General features: G+C 39.6%; 1 protein-coding gene and 1 long non-coding RNA gene across 24 annotated transcripts in view; one reads left to right on the forward strand and one right to left on the reverse strand.

Moving 5' to 3' along the window:
* The first annotated feature begins 5,202 nt into the window (after positions 1 to 5,202).
* Positions 5,203 to 22,124, forward strand: part of UBR2 (ubiquitin protein ligase E3 component n-recognin 2) — a 130,069-nt gene continuing 113,147 nt past the window's right edge. For all 23 annotated transcript variants that reach the window (XR_014810138.1, XR_014810141.1, XR_002345723.2 and 20 more), the window contains exons 1-2: positions 5,203 to 5,576; positions 14,789 to 15,048. Coding sequence is in view for 7 of the 23 variants with exons in the window: in XM_084968099.1 (XP_084824225.1) it covers positions 5,499 to 5,576; positions 14,789 to 15,048 (338 nt within the window). In the remaining 16 variants the exon portion in view is untranslated. The remainder of the gene's footprint in view (positions 5,577 to 14,788; positions 15,049 to 22,124) is intronic.
* Positions 6,578 to 14,720, reverse strand: LOC146401551 (uncharacterized). Its single transcript, XR_014810147.1, has 2 exons — positions 13,909 to 14,720; positions 6,578 to 9,314 (listed from the first exon to the last, which is right to left on the reverse strand). It is a non-coding gene; the product is annotated as an uncharacterized LOC146401551 (long non-coding RNA).

Genomic DNA, 22,124 nt, shown 5'->3' on the forward strand with positions numbered 1-22,124 from the left:
TGACAGGATACTATACCTCACGGAAAATCCTAAAGATGCCACCAAAAAATGATCAGAACTTATCAATGAATTCATTAAAGTTGCAGGACATGAAACTAATATACAGAAATCTGCTGTATTTCTATACACTAACAGTAAACTATCAGAAAAATAAATTAAAAAAACAATCCCAGGAGTTCCCGTCATGGCTCAGTGGTTAATGAATCTGACTAGGAACCATGAGGTTGCGGGTTCGGTCCCTGCCCTTGCTCAGTGGGTTAAGGATCTGGCATTGCTGTGAGCTGTGGTGGAGGTTGCAGACACGGCCTGGATCCAGCATTGCTGTGGCTGTGGTGTAGGCTGGCAGCTATAGCTCCAATTAGACCCCTAGCCTGGCAACATCCATATGCCACGGGTGCAGCCCTGATTTCAAACTATACTACAAAGCTGCAGTCATCAAGCCAGTATGGTACTGGCACAAAAAGACATATAGATCAACGGAACAGAGCAAAGAGCCCAGAAATGAACCCACAATATATAAGCAATTAATCAATGACAAAGGAGGCAAGACAATACAACAGAGAAAATGCAGTCTCTTCAATAAATGATGTTGGGAAAACTGGACAGCTACATGCAAAAGAATCAAACTGGACTACCCTCTCTCACTGTACACAAAAATAAACTTGTAGTGCATTGGTGGTATAGTGATGAGCATAGCTGCCTTCCAAAAATTAACTCAAAATGGATGAAAGACTTAAATATAAGACCTGAAACCATAAAAATTCTAGAAGGAAATATAGGCAGAAAGCTCTTTGACATTAATTCTAGTAATTTTGGGGGGGGTATGTCTCCTTATACAAGAGAAACAAAAGCAAAAATAAACAAATTGAACTGCATCAAATTACAATGCTTTTGCTCAATGAAGGAAACTATCAACAAAATGAAAAGGCCACCTAGTGAATGGGAGAATATATTTGCAAACAACTGATAAGGGGTTAAAAACCAAAATATACAAAGAATGTATACATCGCAGCATCTAAAAAATAAACCTGATTAAAAAATGGACAGAGGATTTCAATAGACATTTCTCCAAAGAAGACATACAATGGCCAACAGGCACATGAAAAGATGCTCAACATCACTAAGTATTAGGAAAATGCAAATCAAAACCATAAGGAGGTACCACCTCACACCAGTCAGAATGGCCATCATTATGACATAATGCCATTTGCAGCAACATGGATGGAACTAGAGAATCTCATCCTGAGTGAAATGAGCCAGAAAGACAAAGACAAATACCATATGATATCACTTATAACTGGAATCTAATATCCAGCACAAATGAACATCTCAGAAAAGAAAATCATGGACTTGGAGAAGAGACTTGTGGCTGCCTGATGGGAGGGGGAGGGAGTGGGGGGATCGGGAGCTTAGGCTTATCAGACACAACTTTGAATAGATTTACAAGGAGATCCTGCTGAATAGCATTGAGAACTTTGTCTAGATACTCATGTTGCAACAGAAGAAAGGGTGGGGGAAAAACTGTAATTGTAATGTATACATGTAAGGATAACCTGACCCCCTTGCTGTACAGTGGGAAAATAAAAAAAATTATAAAAAAAAAAGAATGGCCATCATTTAAAAAAATCTACAGGGAGTTCCTGTTGTGGCTCAGGGGGTTATGAACCCGACTTGTATCCATGAGGATGCATCCCTGGCCTCACTCAGTGGTTTAAGAATCTGGCATTGCTGTGACCTGTAGAGTAGGTAGGAGATATGGCTCAGATTCCGAGTTGCTGTGGCTTTGGCACAGGCCAGCAGCTGTAGCTCTGATTTAAACCCTAACCTTGGAACTTCTGTATGCCACAGGTGCAGCACTAAAAAAAGAAAAAAACAAAACAAAACCAAAAAACATACAAACAAAAAAACCCCTACAAATAGCAAATGCTAGAAAGGTATGGAGAAAAGGGAACCCTCCTACACTGTTGGTGGGAATGTAAATTGCTGCAGCCACTATGGACATCGGTATGGAGATTCCTCAAAAAAATAAAAATAGAACTACCATATAATCCAGAAATTCTGCTTGTCCATATTTATCTGAAGGAAACAAAAACACTAACTAGAAAATATTGCAGCATTATTTACAATAGCCAAGATATGTAAGCAACCTACAACCCATCGATAGATGAATGGATAAAGAAGAGGTGGTACATATATACAGTGGAATATTACTCTGCCATAAAAACAATGAAATCCTGCCATTTGTGACAACATGTGTGGACCTTGAGGGTATTATGCTAAGAAAAATATATCAGACAGAATAAAACAAATACTGTATGATTTCACTTACATGTGGAATCTAAAAAAACAAAACAAATGAACAAATATAACAAAACAGAAACAGTGTTATAGGTACAGAGAACAAACAGATGGTTGTCAGAGGGGAATGGGTAGGAGGAAAGAAATAGGTGAGGACTATTAAAAGGTATAAACTTCCAGTTGTAAAATGAGTCATGGGTATAAAAAAAAAAAGAAAAAAGAAAAGATTGCTGCTACAGGTACAGCCATGAGAAAGACAGAAAAAGAAAGGAGGAGGAGAGAAAGAAAGAAACAGAAAGAAAGAAAGAAAGAAAGAAAGAAAGAAAGAAAGAAAGAAAGAAAGAAAGAAAGAAAGAAAGAAAGAAAGAAAGGAGGGAGGGAGGGAAAGGAAGGAAAGAAGGAAGGAAATGAGCCTATCTATAAAACAGACTCAAGGACATAGAGAACAGACCTGTGGTTGCCAAGCGGGAGGGAGAGGAGGAAGTGGAATGGATGGGGAGTTTGGGGTTGGTATTACATTTAGAATGGATAAGCAACACAGGGAATTATATTCAATCTCTTGGGAGAGGATAGAACATGATGAAGACAGCATGAGAAAAAGAATGTGTACACCTGTATGACTCCGTCACTATTATACAGCAGAAACTGACACACTGCAAATCAACTATACTCTAATAAAAATAAAAGAAAAAGAAAAGATTGCAATGCCATACACATTTGAAAATTTAAAAACATACTAGATGGATCAAGTAAGAAATCATAATAAATTGGAAAGTATTCAGAAATGAATGATAATGAAAACACTACATAGAAATATTTGTGTAATATAATTAAAGCAGTATATAATGAAAGTATATTGTTAATAAATCTGTGATTCTTAAAATTCCCAGACCCACAAAATGATCCAGGAACTTGACAGAAATGCAATTTTCAGTCTTCACCCAAAATATATTGAATCAGAAATTCTGAGAGTGGAGTACGGATTTTACCAAGACACGAGGTAATTCTGATGTACGCTCAAGGTGTTTTTTTGTTTTTGTTTTGCTTTTTAGGGTCACATTGGTCAAATTGGAGCTACAGCTGCCTGCCTACACCACAGCCATAGCAACATGGGATCCCAGACACATCTGCAATGTACAACACAGTTCACAGCAATGCTGGATCCCTGACCCACTGAGTGAGGCCAGGGATCAAACCCACAGCCTCATGGATACTAGTCAGATTTGTTTCTGCTGCATCACAATGGCAACTCCGCATGCTCAAGTTTGAAAACCACTGCCTTAGATGTACATGCTGAAAAAAAAGAGGAGGGTTAACAGCAAACATCCAATTCAAGAATTTAGGACAAAAGAACATTAATATCAACCCAAAAATAATAAAAGGAAGAAAAGAATGGTGTGAAGGGCAGAAAATTTCTTTACAATGTATTTTAATGGCTTTAATTCTATGTTAGGACTCTTAGGCATTATCTTTGCTTCTGGGTTGTAACGATCTCAATTTTCCTCCAGGTTGACTCTGACTGGGGAGCGCCTCACTGCAAGGAAGTTGAGCAAAGAAGAAAAGAATGTTTCAAGATCTCTCATTTAATGTCTCTCATTCTCATACATACGCATACTTTTTTTCTGGATAGAATCATAATAGGATATTAAAAATGCTTTTCCTTGGGGAAAGGGACTTGGGGTAAAAGAGGCACAATTTTCATTTTTTTCTTTCAAAATATTTCCCTTCAGTTTGAATTTATAATCCTATACATATATTACTTTTACGTTTTTAAAAATGATAACAAGGGTTATTTGTACTGTGAGATAATGGGTAACTTTTATTAAAAAAATTTAGTTAATATTATACTATTGTTAACAGCAATAACAGCAAACCAAGTCCCATATCTGGATTGGATCAGAACATTTTTTGCCTAATTCACAATTTCTTTATGGGAATAAATTAGCAGTCTCATAAAATGTGCAAGCAATTTTCTGATAAACTCTAAAGGAATCAAAAATTTGTTCTAAGAAACCCACTCACCCATATGCCAGTCAAGAACCTAATTACTTCTACCCAAATGCAATTTTCTTATCTAACAATGATTATCTATTTCTACACAATATCCCTATCAAGAGTAAATCTTTGAATTAGCTTGGTAGACTCCTTCTCCTTTGCAGCAAGATTTGTAATAATTTTTTTTTCCTGAGGCATGCATAAGTTCCTGGGCAGGTATCCAACCCTCACCACAGCTGTGACTAGAGCAGGAACAGCGACAATGATGGGTCCTTTAACCGGTAGGCCACCAGGGAACTCCCAAGATTTGAAATAAATTTTAATGAACGGTCTTAACTAAATCACTTGGAAATACATCCTTTAACAGCGTTTTAAAACGGCATGTTTTCGAGACCTTCAAAAACGTGGAAAATGTACACCTCGGTCACCAATCTAACGGAAAGAGGGGTTGATGCCTGATGGCCATAGAACTATACGAATAGAACTAATTCATTCATTCGACAAGTATTTGAGTTCGCACGTATGCCAGGCTTTCGTATTCGAGTTCTACCACGTGCTAGGTACGGTTCTAGGCTTGCGGGACAGAAATACGAACAAACGGTGTTGGGGGAATAAAACTACGGTACCCCACAGTATCTCGCGCTTCTTCCTCTTCCCGGGTGGGCGCTTCTCGCCACTAATCTCTTCCCATGATTCCAGCCGTGCGGAAAAGCCCCGCCCGCTGGTGTGCCATTTGCCTAGTCTCTTAGGAAGAGATGGACTACAACTCCCACAGTGCCATAGTGGGGCTCCTTGTAAGGGCTCCACCTCTACCCCCCCCAACCCCGGCCCTATGGAGGACGACTACAGTTCCCAGGGTGCTTTGCTTCCTATTTTGGGTGTAATTGCTTCTTTCCTGGTGCCGGACGCGGTAGAAGCGATCAAGAGTGCCAGGCCCGGGGTTCTCTGTGTCCTTCCCCGGGGTAGGGACGAGGCAGTGTCTTGACTTTTGGGCGCAGGGCCCAAGAGGGAGCGCGGGAGGCACCGTCCCTCCTGTACGCCTCACCTCACGCTACTCTCCGTCTTCTCCGACTTCCGCCGCCTGGACGGCTCCCGACCGACCGCCCGGGGCAGAGGTGGAAGTCTCGGACGCGGGGGCTGTGGCGAGGCCGCGGCCCTCGGAACGGAGATAGCAGCGTCAGCGCTGGGGAAGCGCAGGAAGGAAGATGGCGTCGGAGCTGGAGCCCGAGGTGCAGGCCATCGACCGGAGTTTGCTGGAATGTTCGGCTGAGGAGACCGCGGGGGTGAGTGCCGGGACCCGGGCGGAGACGTCCGGCTGTCGCAGGCCGCGCCCCGGGGGAGGAACCGACTCCTGGAAATCCGGGAGCTGCCGGGCCCGGACTTGGGGTGACGACCGCGCCGGCTTCTCGGTTCTCGCCCTGTGGGTAACGGCCCAGGGAGGCCCCAGATTCTGCTCCTGTCCTTCTGTCTTTATCCACAAATAGCCCGCAAGTCTGCTGGATGCACAGCCACCTTCACGTTCCTTTTCGCGCTTCCATTATTTCTCCCAGGAAGTCCCTAACCCAGGGCCTTTGCCTTTTATGCCAACTCTTGGAAGATAGGAGGGAGAGACGCTTCCTGGTGCTTGGGGTACTTTATCCCTTCTGCTTCCTTTTCCTGAGATAAGCTGAGCCTTGCCTCCTCCTCTGAAACCTGCTACCTCACTTTGTTTCTGGGACCGCTCTAGGCACCGAAGGATGCAAACGATATCGTTCTTCCTCTTTACCCTGTTTTGTGCGTTTTTGCACCTGTTTGGTCAGTCGACAGCGTTGATGAATGTGCAGAAAGTAGTGTCTTGACACGTTTACTGAGATTGAGAAAGTAGTGGTGGAGACTGGGAGATTAAAAATAATTTTTCCAGGAGTTGGGGGTAGTTGGGTGGATAAACGAACATTATATAACTTTGAGAGAACAACTCTTAGTAAATGGATGCTAATAATGTGAAGTTTGGTCATGGTATAGTGGGGGCAGTTATGCCCCAAACTTAAAGCATTCAGACCCAGTATTGTACTGAAACTGTAATATGAATATGCTTGTATAAGTAGCAGAGTTGTAAAATAATTAACAAAACTTTATGGCATCTTTCCTTAAGAACACGGAACACCTATTAGAACAGATCGTTCGGAATGATTAAGAATGGACCCAAACAGCTGAGGCCCCACCTCTAAGGCCTTGGATTTAAAAAGCTGCTAGGAAGGGAGTGACCTTTGAACACAAGTCAACAATCTGAATGTTAGGAACAAAATTTCAGTGGTGTTCTGTAGTGAGTTATTTCGGGGTGAATTGATGACAGTAAAGTTGTAGTGGAAATAAATCACAGGAATAGAGGTGAAACATTTGAAGAAATACATTGTTGAATGATGAGTCTTTGTTTTTTTGTTTGTTTTTTAGTCTAGATGTGTTTTCATTTACTTTCTGCTTAATATTGCAACAATCCAAGGATTTTCCCCACCTGCCTTTCATTTATAAAGAGACTTGAAAAAGAAAATGAAAGTAAATAGTAAAATGGTAATGACAGTTACTGCCTATCCATGTCATCCTGTCAGTACCCATATTGACATCTAATCTCCTCAAAAAAAATTTTTTTTTTACTCCTACGGAGTTTTGTTGACCGAGCGATACAGGTTATGCACTCTAGTTTCCGAATTCTGCAAGTGCAAACTATTAAGTAATTAGAGCCTCTCCAATTTGTTGTGGTTCCTGAGGAAGCTAGTTTAAAACCGCTGCTGGAGACCAACACTCCTAGTCCTTGTGCAGTGAAATTCTCACGCAGGTATAGTAGAGGAAATTAAGGGAAATGCAATCAGAATTTATTAATTTGGCCTTAGTTTGAGTTTGTGAAGATCACAAACTCTGTTCTAGTTTTCTCTTTTCCTTGTTAGAGTTGATTCCACACATATGACTTGCCCAGCATTTCTTAAGTCTGCCTCCATTTCATGCTCCACAGATTTGATTATATGTTCCCATAGATGATTATGACTTAAGAAGTACATATATCATTTTTCCCCCAAGTATGAAAGTAATCATATTCATTATAGAAGTTTTATGTAGTTTTGTATCTACATTGGTTACCTTATGCTTTGAAATTTTCAGCAGTTTTATATATAATTCACATAATCTTAAAATTCAATTCAGTAGTTTTTAGTATATTCAGAGTTGTGTAGCCATCACCACAATCAATTTTAGAACATTTTTATCATCCTAAAAAAGAAATCCAATACCTGTTATCAGTCACTTCCTATTTTCCTCTAATCTCCCAAACCCTAGGCCGGTACTAACCTATTTTTTGTCTGCATTGATTTGTCTATTCTTGAAATTTCAAGTAGACAGTAAATAGAATCCTATAATATGTTGTCTTTTGTGACTGGCTCCTTTCACTTAGGTAGGGTTTTTAAGGTTTGTCCATGTTTTAGCGTGTATCATCAATACTTCATTCCTTTTTACTGCCAGATAATAGTCCATTATGTGGATATACCATATTTTATTTATTCATTCATCACTTGATGGAGATTTGGGTTGGTTCCACTTTGGTGAGATTTTGAACTGTGCTACCGTGAACATTTGTGTACACTTTCTTGTGGGGATGTATGTTTTCATTTCCCTTGGGCGTATATCCAGGATTGGAATTGCTGGATCAGGAATTGCTAAACTGAAGCGGCTGTATCATTTTACCTTACCAGCAGAAGTGAAGGTTTCAGGGGGCTTTGCCACATCTTGCCAACATTTATTAAATGTTGATTCTAGCCATTTGATTCTAGCCATTCTGTTTGCTGTGAAGGGGTAGCTATCTCATTTTAGTTTTGAATTGTATTTCCCTGATGACTCATGATGTTTGACACCTTTTCATGAGCTTATTGGCTATTTTTATAACTTCTTTGGAAGTGTCAATTCAGTTCTCTAGCCTATTTTAAAATTAGATTATTTTGTCTTTTATTACTGAGTTGCTGTTATTTTGATTTGAGAATGCTTTTACTTCATTTCTAGAACCCTTAATATGAGTTGTTTAAAATTTTCCTTTGTTCTCATTTTTTTTAACGTAGTTCTTAAAACTTCCATTTTAGCTCTAGCAATTGTTTTAGATTGTTGTTTCATAATTATCTTACACATTGGTTATCCTTGTACAAAAGCAAAATCAAATTGGTTAAAGAATACAGTTTTAATTTGGTATAGAATAATAATTAGTCACTCTGATAAAAGGCTAACCCCTAGGGATTCTTTCATTTTTATGTTTATTGTACTTGCTCTCTATCCCAAGGCTGAAATTTAGCTTTCAAAAAAGGAAAGCTCTTGGAAACATTGTCATAACATGTTTACTTAGTGGAATGAGTTGACAGTTTCTCTACTTCCCTTATCAAGGACTTCTGATAAGGTAGTGCTCATTACTCTGTTGTGCCTACTAGTGACAGCCACAAGTGTCTGACATAAAGACAGATTAACATGCAGCCAAATTAGAAATCTCAGTAATTTTTACAGTTAGCTTATGTTAGTGAGAACTAATATAAAAAGCTATAGCTTTTCTTTTGAGAAATATGTAAGCCATTCTGAAAGGCAGCCAGAATTTTTTTCTTCTTGCTCATTTTCTCTTTACAATTAAAAAAAAAAATCTATACTGTTGCCTGTCACTAATTCAATATCTCTGGTATAGGATTTTCATGTACAAGTACTTTGTTTTATATATTAAGTGTTGAAATTTAATGACATTAAAATGCCTGTCATAAATCCCAGATTTGTTAGGTAGTTTTAAATTTGGAACATATGCCTGCCCTTTTTGAACCACATTTTTGTGGCTTGTTAGTAATTTATAATAATAAGCAATAAAAGATAAGTTAGTGAAATGCTTGTTTTAATATTAATATATTTTATAGAAGGTGACTTTTTTTTTTTTTTTTTTTTTTTTTAATGGCTGCCTCCATAGCAGATGGAAGTCTCAGGCCAGCCATTGATTGAATCCAAGCTGTGGCAGCCCCGCAACCTTTAACCCACTGTGCCAGACTGGGGATCGAACTCCCACTCCGGGCGGCTGATTTTTTTTTTTTTTTCCTTAACCAGAAGCTAATATTAGTTTCTGATTTTTTTTTTTTTTTTTTTTGTCTTTTTACCATTTCTAGCGCCGCTCCAGTGGCATATGGAGGTTCCCAGGCTAGGGGTCTAATCGGAGCTGTAGCCGCTGGCCTACACCAGAGCCACAGCAACGTGGGATCCGAGCCGTGTCTGCAACTTACACCACAGCTCATGGCAACGCCGGATCCTCAACTCACTGAGCAAGGCCAGGGATCGAACCTGCAACCTCATGGTTCCTAGTGGATTCGTTAACCACTGAGCCACGATGGGAACTCCAGTTTCTGAATTTTTTGTTCAAAAAAATATATGAACATATTTGACCCATCAGTGTCCTTGGAGCCACAAGACAACATAATTTCTTTTAGAAAGCATTACCTTTTATCTTCCCCGGATTGAAATTCTGCAGAGGTGAAGTCTTAAGAGAAATGGGAACCTAAAATATAAGAAAAATTAAAAATTGCTTTTAAAATAAATCTTTAAATATGTTGTAAGATGGAAGCCTAGTTTCCTAAGGTCATGGAGGTGAATTCTTGATTTTTTTATTTTATTTTTTTTTTGCTTTTTAGGGCCACACCCGAGGCTTGTGAAGGTTCCCAGGCTAGGAGTCTAATCAGAGCTACAGCTGCCAGCCTACACCAGAGCCACAGCAACATCAGATCCAAGCCAAGTCTGTGACCTACACCACAGCTCACGGGAACACCAGATCCTTAACCCGCTGAGCAAGGCCAGGGATCAAACCCGAAACCTCATGGTTCCTAGTCAGATTTGTTTCCGCTGCGCCACAGCAAGAACTCCTTTTTTTAGAATTCTTGAATCTTAAAGCTTAATTTTTCATCCATAAACAAGAAATCACTTAGGATAATTTGACTGCCTTCTTTCATATTGAAATAGAGTTTGCTGACAATGAGTGAAAACCCCTTGGATGTGGCCAACATGTTTTATAGCTCAAAGAATTAGATTCTGGTTTGCTTTTTGGTTGACTCTGCCTTTTGCTATTGACTACCTTTTTTTTTTTTAACTCATCCTTTACTGAAGAGTGTGTGTGTGTGTGTTATTTTGATTTAGAGCCACTCCTCCTTTTGGAGAAAATCCTTAAACCTGGGAATTGTCTCCAAAGAAGTACTGTTTTAAGAATAATTTAGGGAGTTTCCGTCGTGGCGCAGTGGTTAACAAATCCGACTAGGAACCATGAGGTTGCAGGTTCGGTCCCTGGCCTTGCTCAGTGGGTTAACGATCCGGCGTTGCCATGAGCTGTGGTGTAGGTTGCAGACGCGGCTCGGATCCCACGTTGCTGTGGCTCTGGTGTAGGCCGGTGGCTACAGCTCCGATTGGACCCCTAGCCTGGGAACCTCCATATGCCGCGGGAGCGGCCCAAGAAATAGCAACAACAACAACAACAGAAAAGAATAATTTAGTCTCTTTCCTACTTGCTTAAAGTAAACACAGCAAAATTAATAATGTTTGAAAAGGATTATTTCACTTCAGGGGTGAAAACTTTCACAGTTTTCAGTATAAGCTTCCATCTAGCCCCTTAACTTATGAACAAGATTTTTACATTTTTTGGAAAAGTTTTCTAAAATTTGAAACTGACTAGAGAGTTAGTATATACCACTTCATGAATATTTAAAATCTTTCTTATACATGTTGTTTTTCAAAGGGAGGAAGTGGTCTGAATATTGTGCAAGTAATAGTTAAAATGAAGACATTATACTCTCTGGTGTTAGACATCACTTGAATATAAACTCTTTTTTAACATGGATTTAATTTGAAAGTTAGATTGTAATCTGTAGGTAAGCAGTGGACCTATGAGTTAGCAGGTGAGTTTAGTGCATTTTTGTAGAAGTGAGTTGTTTCATGTTTTCTGATTTCATATTTTTACTTCATTTAGAGCTAAAATGAGTCAGTTGCAATTATGCAAAGAAGTGAGGAAGACAAACACCTAGATGGAATTGACATGGGAGGCAGGAATAAATAAAGGACAGAATACAGGGGAAACTAGAAAGGGAAAAGAAGGGAGATGGTTTGAAGGATGCCTTGTATAGGGTTTATTCAGTTTAGTGTTTAGAGACTGCGAGCCTGGATCTGCTTTCTTTCTGCTTTCATTAAAGCCATGTGGAACATCTTTCTGTAATGCCAATATCAAGTGACAATCAGTAGTGTAAACATATTTATGGTCATTTAGTTAGCAGATTTTACTAAATGCCCACTGGGGCTTTGTTCTGTTTTAGATCTGGGGGTATGGGAATAGATGGGGGTGAGGAGTGGGCCGAGAAGGCATCTTAGAGAAAGTGAAATATAAACTGAGATCTGAAGAATGAGTAGGAAATAGCCCTGTCAATTGGAGAGAGAGGAACAATACAGTTGAGGAAAAGGAGACTGGAGAGTATGATACAAGGTAGAGGGCTCTATAAACCATGTCAGGGAACTTTACTTGATCCTAAATCAAGGGGAAGCTGAATGACATGATGGGATTGGCATTTTGCAGGCAACACTCTGGTGGTGAGTTGGAAAAGGGACTGTAGGGGGGCAAGACTAGCGGGGATTACCGGTTAGGACATGATTGCACTTATCCTTGCCAAAGACAGGAGTGGGAGTTTGGACTAGGGAAGTGGAGGTATTGCCAGTGGAGATGGTGGGAGGGAAATAGATGGATTCAGCAGATATTTACGAGGCCAAATACATGATTGGATGTTGGGGTGAGGAAGAAAGATTTCTATGTTTTTCTAATTTGAATACCTGGGTAGATACTAGTGTCTAAAATAGGGAAATGGAGGAGATCCCATCATGGCTTAGCGGTTAACAAGCCCGACTAGTGTCCATGAGGATGCAGGTTCGATCCCTGGCCTCGCTCAGTGGGTTAAGGATCTGGCGTTGCTGTGAGCTGTGGTGTAGGTCAGTGGCTATACTCTCATTCGACCACAAGCCTGGGAACCTTCATGTGCTGCAGGTGTGGCCCTAAAATGACAAAAGACAATAAAATAGGGAAATGGGGAAAAGAGCAGGTTTTGTTGGGGTTTTTTTCCCAGTGGTGTGAGAAATCATGTGTTCAATTTTGAACAGATTAAGTTGGTGTCTGAAAGGAAAAACTGTATCTTCTGTTTCTTTCTACTCTCACACCAGTACTCCTGGCCACCAAATGTGTGTGTGTGTTAGCAGGGGAGGGGGCTATTCCCACACCAAGCAGTTCTCTCATTCTCTGCAGACACCAACTGTGTCCTATAATTTAGTCAGTTCTGACACTAAACACCTGGAGTTAGCATCAGATTCCACAGATTCAGGGCTCAGTCTATAAGACTGCCCCCCGCCCTGCGCGCGCCCCACTGCTTCAGATGCCAGTACAAGCACTGGGTTCTCAGGTTACCCACAGCTTAAGTTGCAAATAGGGGGAGTTCAGTAATTTGCTAGAATGGTTCATAGAACTTGGATAAACTGCGTATTTACTACATTACTGGCTTATTATAAAATGATACAATTCAGGAACAGCCAGATGGAATAGAGCAAGGTATATGAGGGGGTTATGGAGCTCCCATACCCTCTCAGGGCGCTCCAGCTCCTCTGTGTGTTCATCAAACAGGAAGCTCTCTGAACCCCCACATTTAGAGATTTTTATGGAGGCTTCCCACCTCCACGGGCATGATGATCACATCATTGGTCCTTAATGATTAACTCTACCTCTAGTGCATCTTGCTTCCCTAAAGTTTGTTGGAGGTGGAGCCTGTAAGTACCAACCTACTCATCACATGGCTAGTTCCCCTGGCAACTAGTACCTAGGGGGTTTCCAAAAGTCACCTCTGTAACACCAACTCAGGTCAGGTTGAAAGGGGCTTATTATGAATAACAAGACACTCCTTTCACCTTTACTTCACTTGTCACTTAGGATATTTCAAGAGTTTTAGAAGCTCTCTTGGGAGTGGGAAGAAAACCAAATCTTCCTGCCTGCCTGCCTTCCTGTCTGTCTTCCCTCCCTCTCTTCTTCCTTCTTTCCTTCCCTCCCTCCCTCCTTTTTTTCTTTCTCTTTTTCTCTCTTTCTTTCCCTCCCTCCCCATGATGTATGGAGTTCCTGGGCCAGGGATCAGATCCCAGCTGCAGTTTTGACCTAAGCTGCAGCAACACCAGAGAGGGGCTGGGAATCGAACCTGAATCCCAGCACTCCCAAGATGCTGCCAATCCCGTTGCAGCACTGCAGGAACTCCTATATTTCTAATTGTAAGTTCTACTATTACAGTATCTATTAGATATCTATGTATAATTATCTCAGGTAATAGCATGTAAAACTTTGGGGGTAGGGAAAAGTGGTTTTTTAAAATGTTTTTAGGAGTTGTAGCACAGTAGTTAACGAATCTGACTAGGAACCATGAGGTTGCGGGTTCGGTCCCTGCCCTTGCTCAGTGGGTTAACGATCCGGCGTTGCCGTGAGCTGTGGTGTAAGTTGCAGACGCGGCTCGGATCCCGCGTTGCTGTGGCTCTGGTGTAGGCCGGTGGCTACAGCTCCGATTCAACCCCTAGCCTGGGAACCTCCATATGCCGCGGGAGCGGCCCAAGAAATAGCAATAGCAACAACAACAACAACAAAAATAAATAAATAAATAAATAAAATGTTTTTAATAGGGAGCTCAAAGGAGAAAGGGCTTATAGAGAGGTTGATCAGGGAAAAAAGTCATGATGGAACAAAAGTCTTCCGTGGACTGACATTCATAAGAGACTGGCATGTCATTTATTAATCATTGAGAAGTACAATTAGTGTATTTGCTGTTCATGTTTACTGTATGGTCTTCCTATCAGCAAACTGGCAAGAGAATCCAAATCTCAATCAGAATATCATTTGAGCAGAGCATTAGAAATTAGAAAGGAAGTCATATGGGCTCAGTGGCTAATGTCTTATATGGTGATTTGTTGTGGTCATTTTCCTGTGTAGCCTATGGAAATTTGCTTCAGGAGCTATTTTGAGGAGATGGGCTCATTTCACTTTAATTTTACTTTCACTTTAAATAAAGTAGAATTCTAAAACACTGGACATTTTGGTACAATTCTAAATGAATTTTACCCTTTTTGGGAAGAAGACATTCAATGATGAATGTTGCCAACAAAAATAATAAACAAAACAACAAATTAAAAATTTATTATCTTTTTATACCTAAAATATAATAAATTTATTCAAATTAGCAGTTTATTAAAAGAATGTATATATGTATGTGTGACTAGGTCACTTTGCTGTACAGTAGAAAATTGACAGAACACTGTAAACCAGATATATTAGAAAAAATAATCATTTTTAAAAAGGTAAAAAAAATAAAACTCATTACTTGCATAACCAAAAAAAAAAAAAATTAGCAGTTTACTGACATTGTTTAAAACTTTTTTTCTTTTTTCTCTTTTTTTTTTTTTTTTTTTAAAGAAATGGCTGCAAGCAACTGACCTCGCTAGAGAAGTATATCAGCATTTGGCCTATTATGTACCCAAAATCTACTGCAGGGGTCCCAACCCTTTTCCACAGAAAGAAGACACGTTGGCACACCAAGTTTTGTTGGGACCAATGGAATGGTACCTTTGTGGTGAAGATCCTGGGTTGGGATTTTCAAAACTTGAACAAACAAACAAACCGTCTCATCTTTGTGGTCGTGTTTTTAAAGTGGGAGAGCCTACATACTCTTGCAGGTAAAATATTGTCGTTTTCTTTCTTTCTTTCTTGTTTTTACTTCTTAAATTATGAAATATTTTATATATGTGTGTATGTATAATCTACACAACAAATATATACAGTTTAATAAATGAGTCTAAAAATGCATTATGTAATTATTTTTCAGGTCAAGAAATAGAGCATCACCAGCATTCTAGAAAGCTACTTGTGCTTTTTTCCTTCTCTATAACTAACTCCTACCTTGACTCTTGTAATAATTGCTTCCTTGCTTTTCTTGGTAGTTACAGTGATTCTTTTTGATATTTGAATTAGCCCACATTTGGCCTTTGGGAGCTCCATCCCACTAACTTGCTTCTTTGTCTTTCTCACATGCCTTCATTAGTCTTTGGGTGCATCTTTGCTTTCTGGCGCAGGATGTCCACACCTCAGTTTGTACTTACTCTGGCTCATATGTGGAATCAGCTATTTCTGCAGGGCATTTCCATTTGGTTGGGAATGTTAGTTAGAAACCATCATCTGGGTGTTATGTGTACTTGCTACTATTAGGTTGACTTTATTTTTGTTTTGTTTTAAATTTCTTGTTGAGAACTGAGTATACAAAGGTAGAAGATGGAGAAGAAGGTGCTCCATCTTCTTTATGACAATCTACTCCTATTTGTCTGAACTAATCATTGTTAACATACTCTTATGTATCCTTCCAGAAATTTTCTATGCACATACAGGCCCATATTTGGGGGCTGTCTTTTTTTTTTTTTTTTTTTTTTTTTTGATCAGCAACGAATAGATTTATTAGAATAGGACACTTGAGAGAGATGCAAGGAGGCTCTCACTGGGGCCGTCTTTGTGTGTGTGTGTGTGTGTGTGTGTGTGTGTGTGTATGCAAACCTACATAGAAAAGAGAATATGTTAGATAGACCAGGCCAAATTTTCCTTTCTCTAACAAAAATCTTGTTATTGACATCTGTCCATATTAGATTATATAGCTAGGTAATATTCCATTGTGTATCTATGTTATTGATAGAGGCACAGTGTAGCATTTTTTTCCTTAAGAGTTTTTCCCTGTACAATATAAACTTAATAAATTTTATAAGCTTAATTTTGGTTAAGACTCCTGGGTGTCTGTGGTAATCTTTTCTTTATCAACATGGTGCTGTTAGATCTAGTTTTTTATTTGTCTATACAAAAACCTCTTTGAGTCCTTTATTGATGTTTGGGACAATACATCTAGCTTAACCTCATAATTTACAGATGAAGAAACTGAGATCCAATTATTCCAGTGATGTCCTTTATAGCAAAAAGATCCACTTCCAAAGCATGCATTCATTTTGGGTTTTTTTGTCTTTTTGCCTTTTCTAGGGCCTCTCCTGCGGCATATGGAGGTTCCCAGGCTAGGGGTCTAATCGGAGCTGTAGCCACCGGCCTCTGCCAAAGCCACAGCAATGCCAGATCCAAGCCACATCTGCGACCTACACCACAGCCCACTGAGCGAGGTCAGAGATCAAACCTGCAACCTCATGGTTCCCAGTCGGATTCATTAACCACTGAGTCACGACGGGAACTCCCAGAGCGTGCATTTGAATGTCATGTCTTTTAATCTTCAAATCTGGAATGTTGCATCGGTTTTTCTTTGACTTTTATGATCTTGGCACTTTTAAAAATTATAGGCCATTGATTTTGTAAATGTCCATAAATTTGCATTGATGATCATGGTATAATCATGATATGCTTTATGATTAGAGTCAGGTTGCCTCTTTCACAGGAATATCGCAGAAATCACGTTCTCATTGTATCCTGTGTAGCATATGATTTTGATTTGGTTCAGTAACTCTTTAACCTTAATCACCTGATTAAGGGGCCATCTGCATGGCTTCTTCACTGTAAAGTAACTCTTTTTCCTTCTGTAATTAGTAAGTGTTTGTTTAACAGTTACTTTAAGACTACTAACCATCCTGTTCCTTATCAAATGTTCATTTTATTAATTTATTTATGTCAGTATATATTCATGGAGTCCCATTATTACTGTGGTCAAAATTGTTTGAGATTTGACCAGTGGGAGGCCCTTCAAGCTGTCCTTTATTCTTTTTCATGTTCCCATTGTTCTTTGTGCACTTCTTTTTTCTTTCTGACATTGGCAAGCTATTTCGGGCACATCTTGGGCTTTTTTCCCCTGCCCCAGCCTTGCAATTAACCATTTCTCCAAGAGCCTGGTTCTTTTTGTGAAGGTTAGTGTTCAGAAGTGAGATGCTAAATGTCCTTGTTGCTATTGATACGTCACTACTCCTAGGCCCTGTTGGTGAATCTGTGTATTTGTAGATCATGTGTTTACAGTGATCTCTCTAGTTGCAGTTCACAGGTTCTCCTTTTGCATGTTTTAACTCCCTTCTCTGATGAACATGAGTCTCATCCTGGAAGTACTTAATTGATTATTCCTCTGTATGCAACCATTCTTTTGCTGCTGTTGTCACTGTCATCCAGCTCTGTGTAGTTGCCCTCCTTATCCCAACTGAGCTCCATACCCCATGTTGGACAATAGTGGCCTTCCCCCAACACCTTATTAGGGCAGATCTGAAGTCTTTAAGATGCATAGTCCTTAATCCAAGTCATGGCCTTGTTGGTATCTCATCATGGTGTCTACCTTGACCAGAAATCCAAAGTGTTCTAGCACTGCTTGTTGGGCTTCAAGTATCTGAGTCCCACTCTCAACTCCATAGCAGCAGCTCTTCAGTGAACTTGAAGAGTGTTGCCCCATGTGTGTGCAGCCAAGAATTCACTCTCTGGTACATAGATTTCTATCCCTTTCTGACCCCTCCTATCCTGTACACATTTTCCCTCTCTGGTACCCTGACGCATGGTTTCTAACTATTTTATCTGCCCTGGATTCTGATCTAGTCTCAGTGGCGCAAAATCTTCCTGTTCTGCTTAGGTTCTAGCTTGCTGTGACACAGGTGGGAATTTACTTCCTTAGTGAGAGGCAGGGACATCATGGGACTCAGCTCATGAATTTCCCTTCTCTTAGTGATTGCAGCCTAGTGCTGCCTATTGATTGCCTGGAAATAGTTGCCTCATGTAGTCATCTAGATTTATGGTTGTGTACAGTGGAGGACTAGTTCAGTACCAATTATAGTGCCATAACAAGAAGTAGAAGTCCCAAAACTTTTTTTTAATTAATTTTTTATTTTTTTTAGGGCCACACCCGTGGCGTATGGAGGTTCCCAGGCTAGGGGTCCAGTCAGAGCTGCAGCTGCTGGCCTACGTCACAGCTATGCCAGATCCAAGTGGCATCTGCATCCTATATCACAGCTCACAGCAGTGCTGGATCCTTAGCCCACTGAGTGAGGCCAGGGATCAAACCCACAACCTCATGGTTCCTAGACGGATTTGTTGCCACTGCGCCACGACGGGAACTCCCTAAAACATTTTTTAATAAAGCATGTCACTTTGTTGAGTGCCTTCTAGGCACCAGATTTAATGTTAAGGGTTTTATATATAATCATGTTTAGTCCCGTAAACTTCTGAGATAATATCCCTAAGGAAACTGATGCATAGCCTGGTTAAGTGACTTGCCTGCAGTCATAAAAATTGAAATCAGGACTCTGACTCTATAAAGTCCATGTTCTTTTCATTTTATTTTATTTTTTTGATTCTTAATTATTGGTCTCTAATGAATTTTTCACTTATACTCAGTAAAATGAAGAAAGAAATTTGGAAAAAGTGCTAATTTTATCTTGCAACTAAATTTATTTCTTAAATTCTGAGAAATGATCTTTGTTATTAAAATATTAGTTTGTGTTACAAAGGCAATGAACTAGGTTTAGTTTTTTGGTTGATTTTTGTTTGTTTTTTAATGGTGGCACCTATGGCATGCAGAAGTTCCTGGACCAGGGATCAGATCTGCACCACAGCTGTAACCAGAACCACAGCAGTAACAACATCACATCCTTCACCTGCTGAGCCACCAGAAACTCCTAGGTTTTTTGGTGGTTTTTTTTTTTTTGGCCATGCCCACAGTATGCAGAAGTTTCTGGGCCAGGGATCAAACCCAAGCCACAGCAGGGACAACACTGGATCCTTAATACACTGAGCCACCAGGGAACTCTAGTTTTTTAATGTTTTCAGGGAAAAAAAAATTTAGCAGCCTTTGCTTTGATCACTGGTCCCTGAAACTTGGACATCTGGGGACTACTACACAGTAGCACTCTAATTCCTAAGCAGAAAATCAAGTTGTATTGCAGTACTGTCTCTGTACTACAAAGTACATGCAGAATATTAAATAAAAATCATTTTGGGGCTGGAAAAAGCTTTTGGTGACTCAAAATTGGGACTTGTCCTGAATCCTTTTTCTCTTTCATTATTACCAGTTAAACTAATCTGTAAGCTACTTTTTACCAGTTACAGATGTTTGCCTCAGACATACTAGGTGCTCAGCAAATATTTGTTGAACAAATGTTTGCTGTATTGTTCAAAGTAGAGAGGACAGTTTTATAAAGATGTTATTTTGCTCTACTTTAGTTAAATTACTTGAACATTCCTATTTTTAGCATATTTCCATTCGTTTCCAGAGGCAGCATCATATTTATCATAAACCAGGTACTTTCTAAGATGTTACCCATGATTATATATAGGTAATCCTTCCCATTTTGGATTTTAAAACTTCTTGTCCAAGGCAGTTAATTAATAGGACAGCTGGTGCTACAGGTATACAATACATTAATCTCTCTTATGAGCATAACTCCCATCTCATTTTGTCTTTTAACCATGGATACAGTTTTCAGGACTAACTACAGTTAGTCCTAGGAATCCCATATTTGTCTGTGTGGGGGTTCATCCTGGGGGAGAATAGGTTGAGTGCAGGTTTTAATTTCTTTATAGGGAGGCCTTGATTAAATTGACAGAGTTCTGAGATCTTTCATTACTAGAAAAGAGGAAGTAGGAAGAATCTTATTTTCAACAGTGATTGTGGAATAGGCTCTTGTGTTTGAAGGAATGAAGACAGGATGAGAGGGGGAGGAATATATTTATTCCTTCAGTGAAAGTGGTGCTCTTTGCCTGTGTTTGAAAATGAAGTGTGCCCAAAGGATTTGGGGGTGAAACTGAGAAAAGGATGATCTTAAGTAGAGTTCCTGGATATACATGGTCGAGTTTGAACTTGAGTGTCAGTCTGGAGTTTTCTCTGAGATATAATTTCATTTTAGTAGGGCGTGAAGGTATAGCTTAATCCATTCATACCTATTCTGAGTGTTCTAATTGCATATTTAGAGGATGTATAGAATCAATGAAAAAGAAGATAACCTTGGGTAGGGGGATTGCCTGATGGTGTGAGTAGAGAATTTTTACTTTTGTGACATCCATCTAAAGGGTCGCAAGGATACTTTTATTAAGGACAGAGAACACCAAGAATAGCTTTAGCCACTGCTTTTAAAAAATTGACCTGAAAAACCAATAATAGGCAAAACATGGCGTTCATTTGGTTCTTTTTCTCCAGAGGTACAAAGGTGTACACCATGAAAAGTGCTCCATTCATCCTCTAATTTCCCTGTTCCCTTTTCCAGAAGTGACTGCTGTTACTAGTTTCTCGTGTGTTTGTCTGGATATTCCATGCCTATGTAAGCATTTATACGTTTTTCATTAAATGCTAGCATACCACATAAAAACTGCTTTCACCTTGCTTATTTCAGTTCAGATTTGTCCTTAGGATTGTTATATAACATTATATATAGAGAGAGTCAACTGTGTCTTATGTTTTTAATGGCTCATATTATTCTCTTGTATGGATGTTCTGTTCTTTACCTACTAGCCTTCTATTAGTAGACATTTAGGTTGTTTCTGAGATTGTTAATACTACATTATTATACTTTGTATATGTCTTTGTGCACATGTAGAAGTATACACCCAGGATACTTTCCTAGAAGTAGAATTTCTGGGCCAAACGATACTTGCATTTATTTATTTCCTTTTAGGGCCAGTATCAAAAACTTAACAAAATAAAAAGGAAATAATATGCTAGTTGAAGAAAGAAAGGCAGGGTGAGGGACAAACAATAAAACCGCTATGGTTCTGATGGTTCTGTCTTTTAGCCAGCCTGATGGAGAGAAGAAACCGAGAAAAAGAGGATAGGCTATGGCATCCAGAAAGAAGAGACAGATTGGCCAGTTCCTGAACTATTGAGAAAAGAAAGCAGTATCTGATGACCTACACTTGGACAAACAAGTAGCCTGGAGTGGGGGACAAGGATTAATATATAAGGGCCCCCCTAGGATTCTTGGGCCAGACTCTTAGACAGTATTTCTAAACTTTGTTGTTTCTTGAATTTGACCAACTCCAGGTTAAGGGCTCAGACTTCATAAGACTCTAAAATACCACTGCACACTTGGGGATCTCCAGAGCCATCTTCATTTCTAATCAGCTGACTACAAATTCAGGCATCTCCATAGACTACCTTAGGTTGGATAATTCCCTAGAACAACTCACAGAACTCAGGAAAATGCTGTACTTATGATTAAAATTTTATCATAGCAAAAGTTTACAAATTAGAACCAGCCAAAGGGCAAGATTTCCAAATTCAAAGCTTCTGTTGTCCTCAGGGACATGCTGTCCTCCTAGCACATTAAGGCGTGATAATATACACAAGTATTGCTAGCCAGGAAAGCTTACCCGAACTTAGGTGTCCAGAGGTTTTATTGAGGTTTCATTGATGTGGACATGACTAATTGAATCATTGGTCACATGACTCAATATCCAACTTCCCTTCCCAGAGATGGGGCTAATATGTGGCTGAAAACTCCACTCCTCCAATCACATGATTGGTCTTTTCGATAAGGCCAACCTCTGCTCCAAGTATCTCTTTAGTATAAACTTTAAGATATGTGGGGGGTGGAGTGAGCGTGCATAACAAAGACACTCCTATCACATAGGAAATTTCAAGCATTTAGAGGTTACCTCCCAGGAACCCCAGGCAAAGTTCAGCCAAATTCTTTATTACACAGTTGTTGAGAAAGTAAATGAGGTCTTTTGTGTAGTACTTTCCACAATACTTGGTACATCATAAACTCTTGGTAAATGGCTGTGCTGGGTTCCTGAGGATGAATATCTTATG

This window comes from Sus scrofa, chromosome 7, assembly GCF_054392235.1.
Source record: "Sus scrofa isolate SSC_HxYL_T2T_F1_AM1 chromosome 7, Sscrofa_HxYL_maternal_Yorkshire_Landrace_v2.0, whole genome shotgun sequence".
In the NCBI taxonomy this organism is placed as follows: Eukaryota; Metazoa; Chordata; class Mammalia; order Artiodactyla; family Suidae; genus Sus; species Sus scrofa.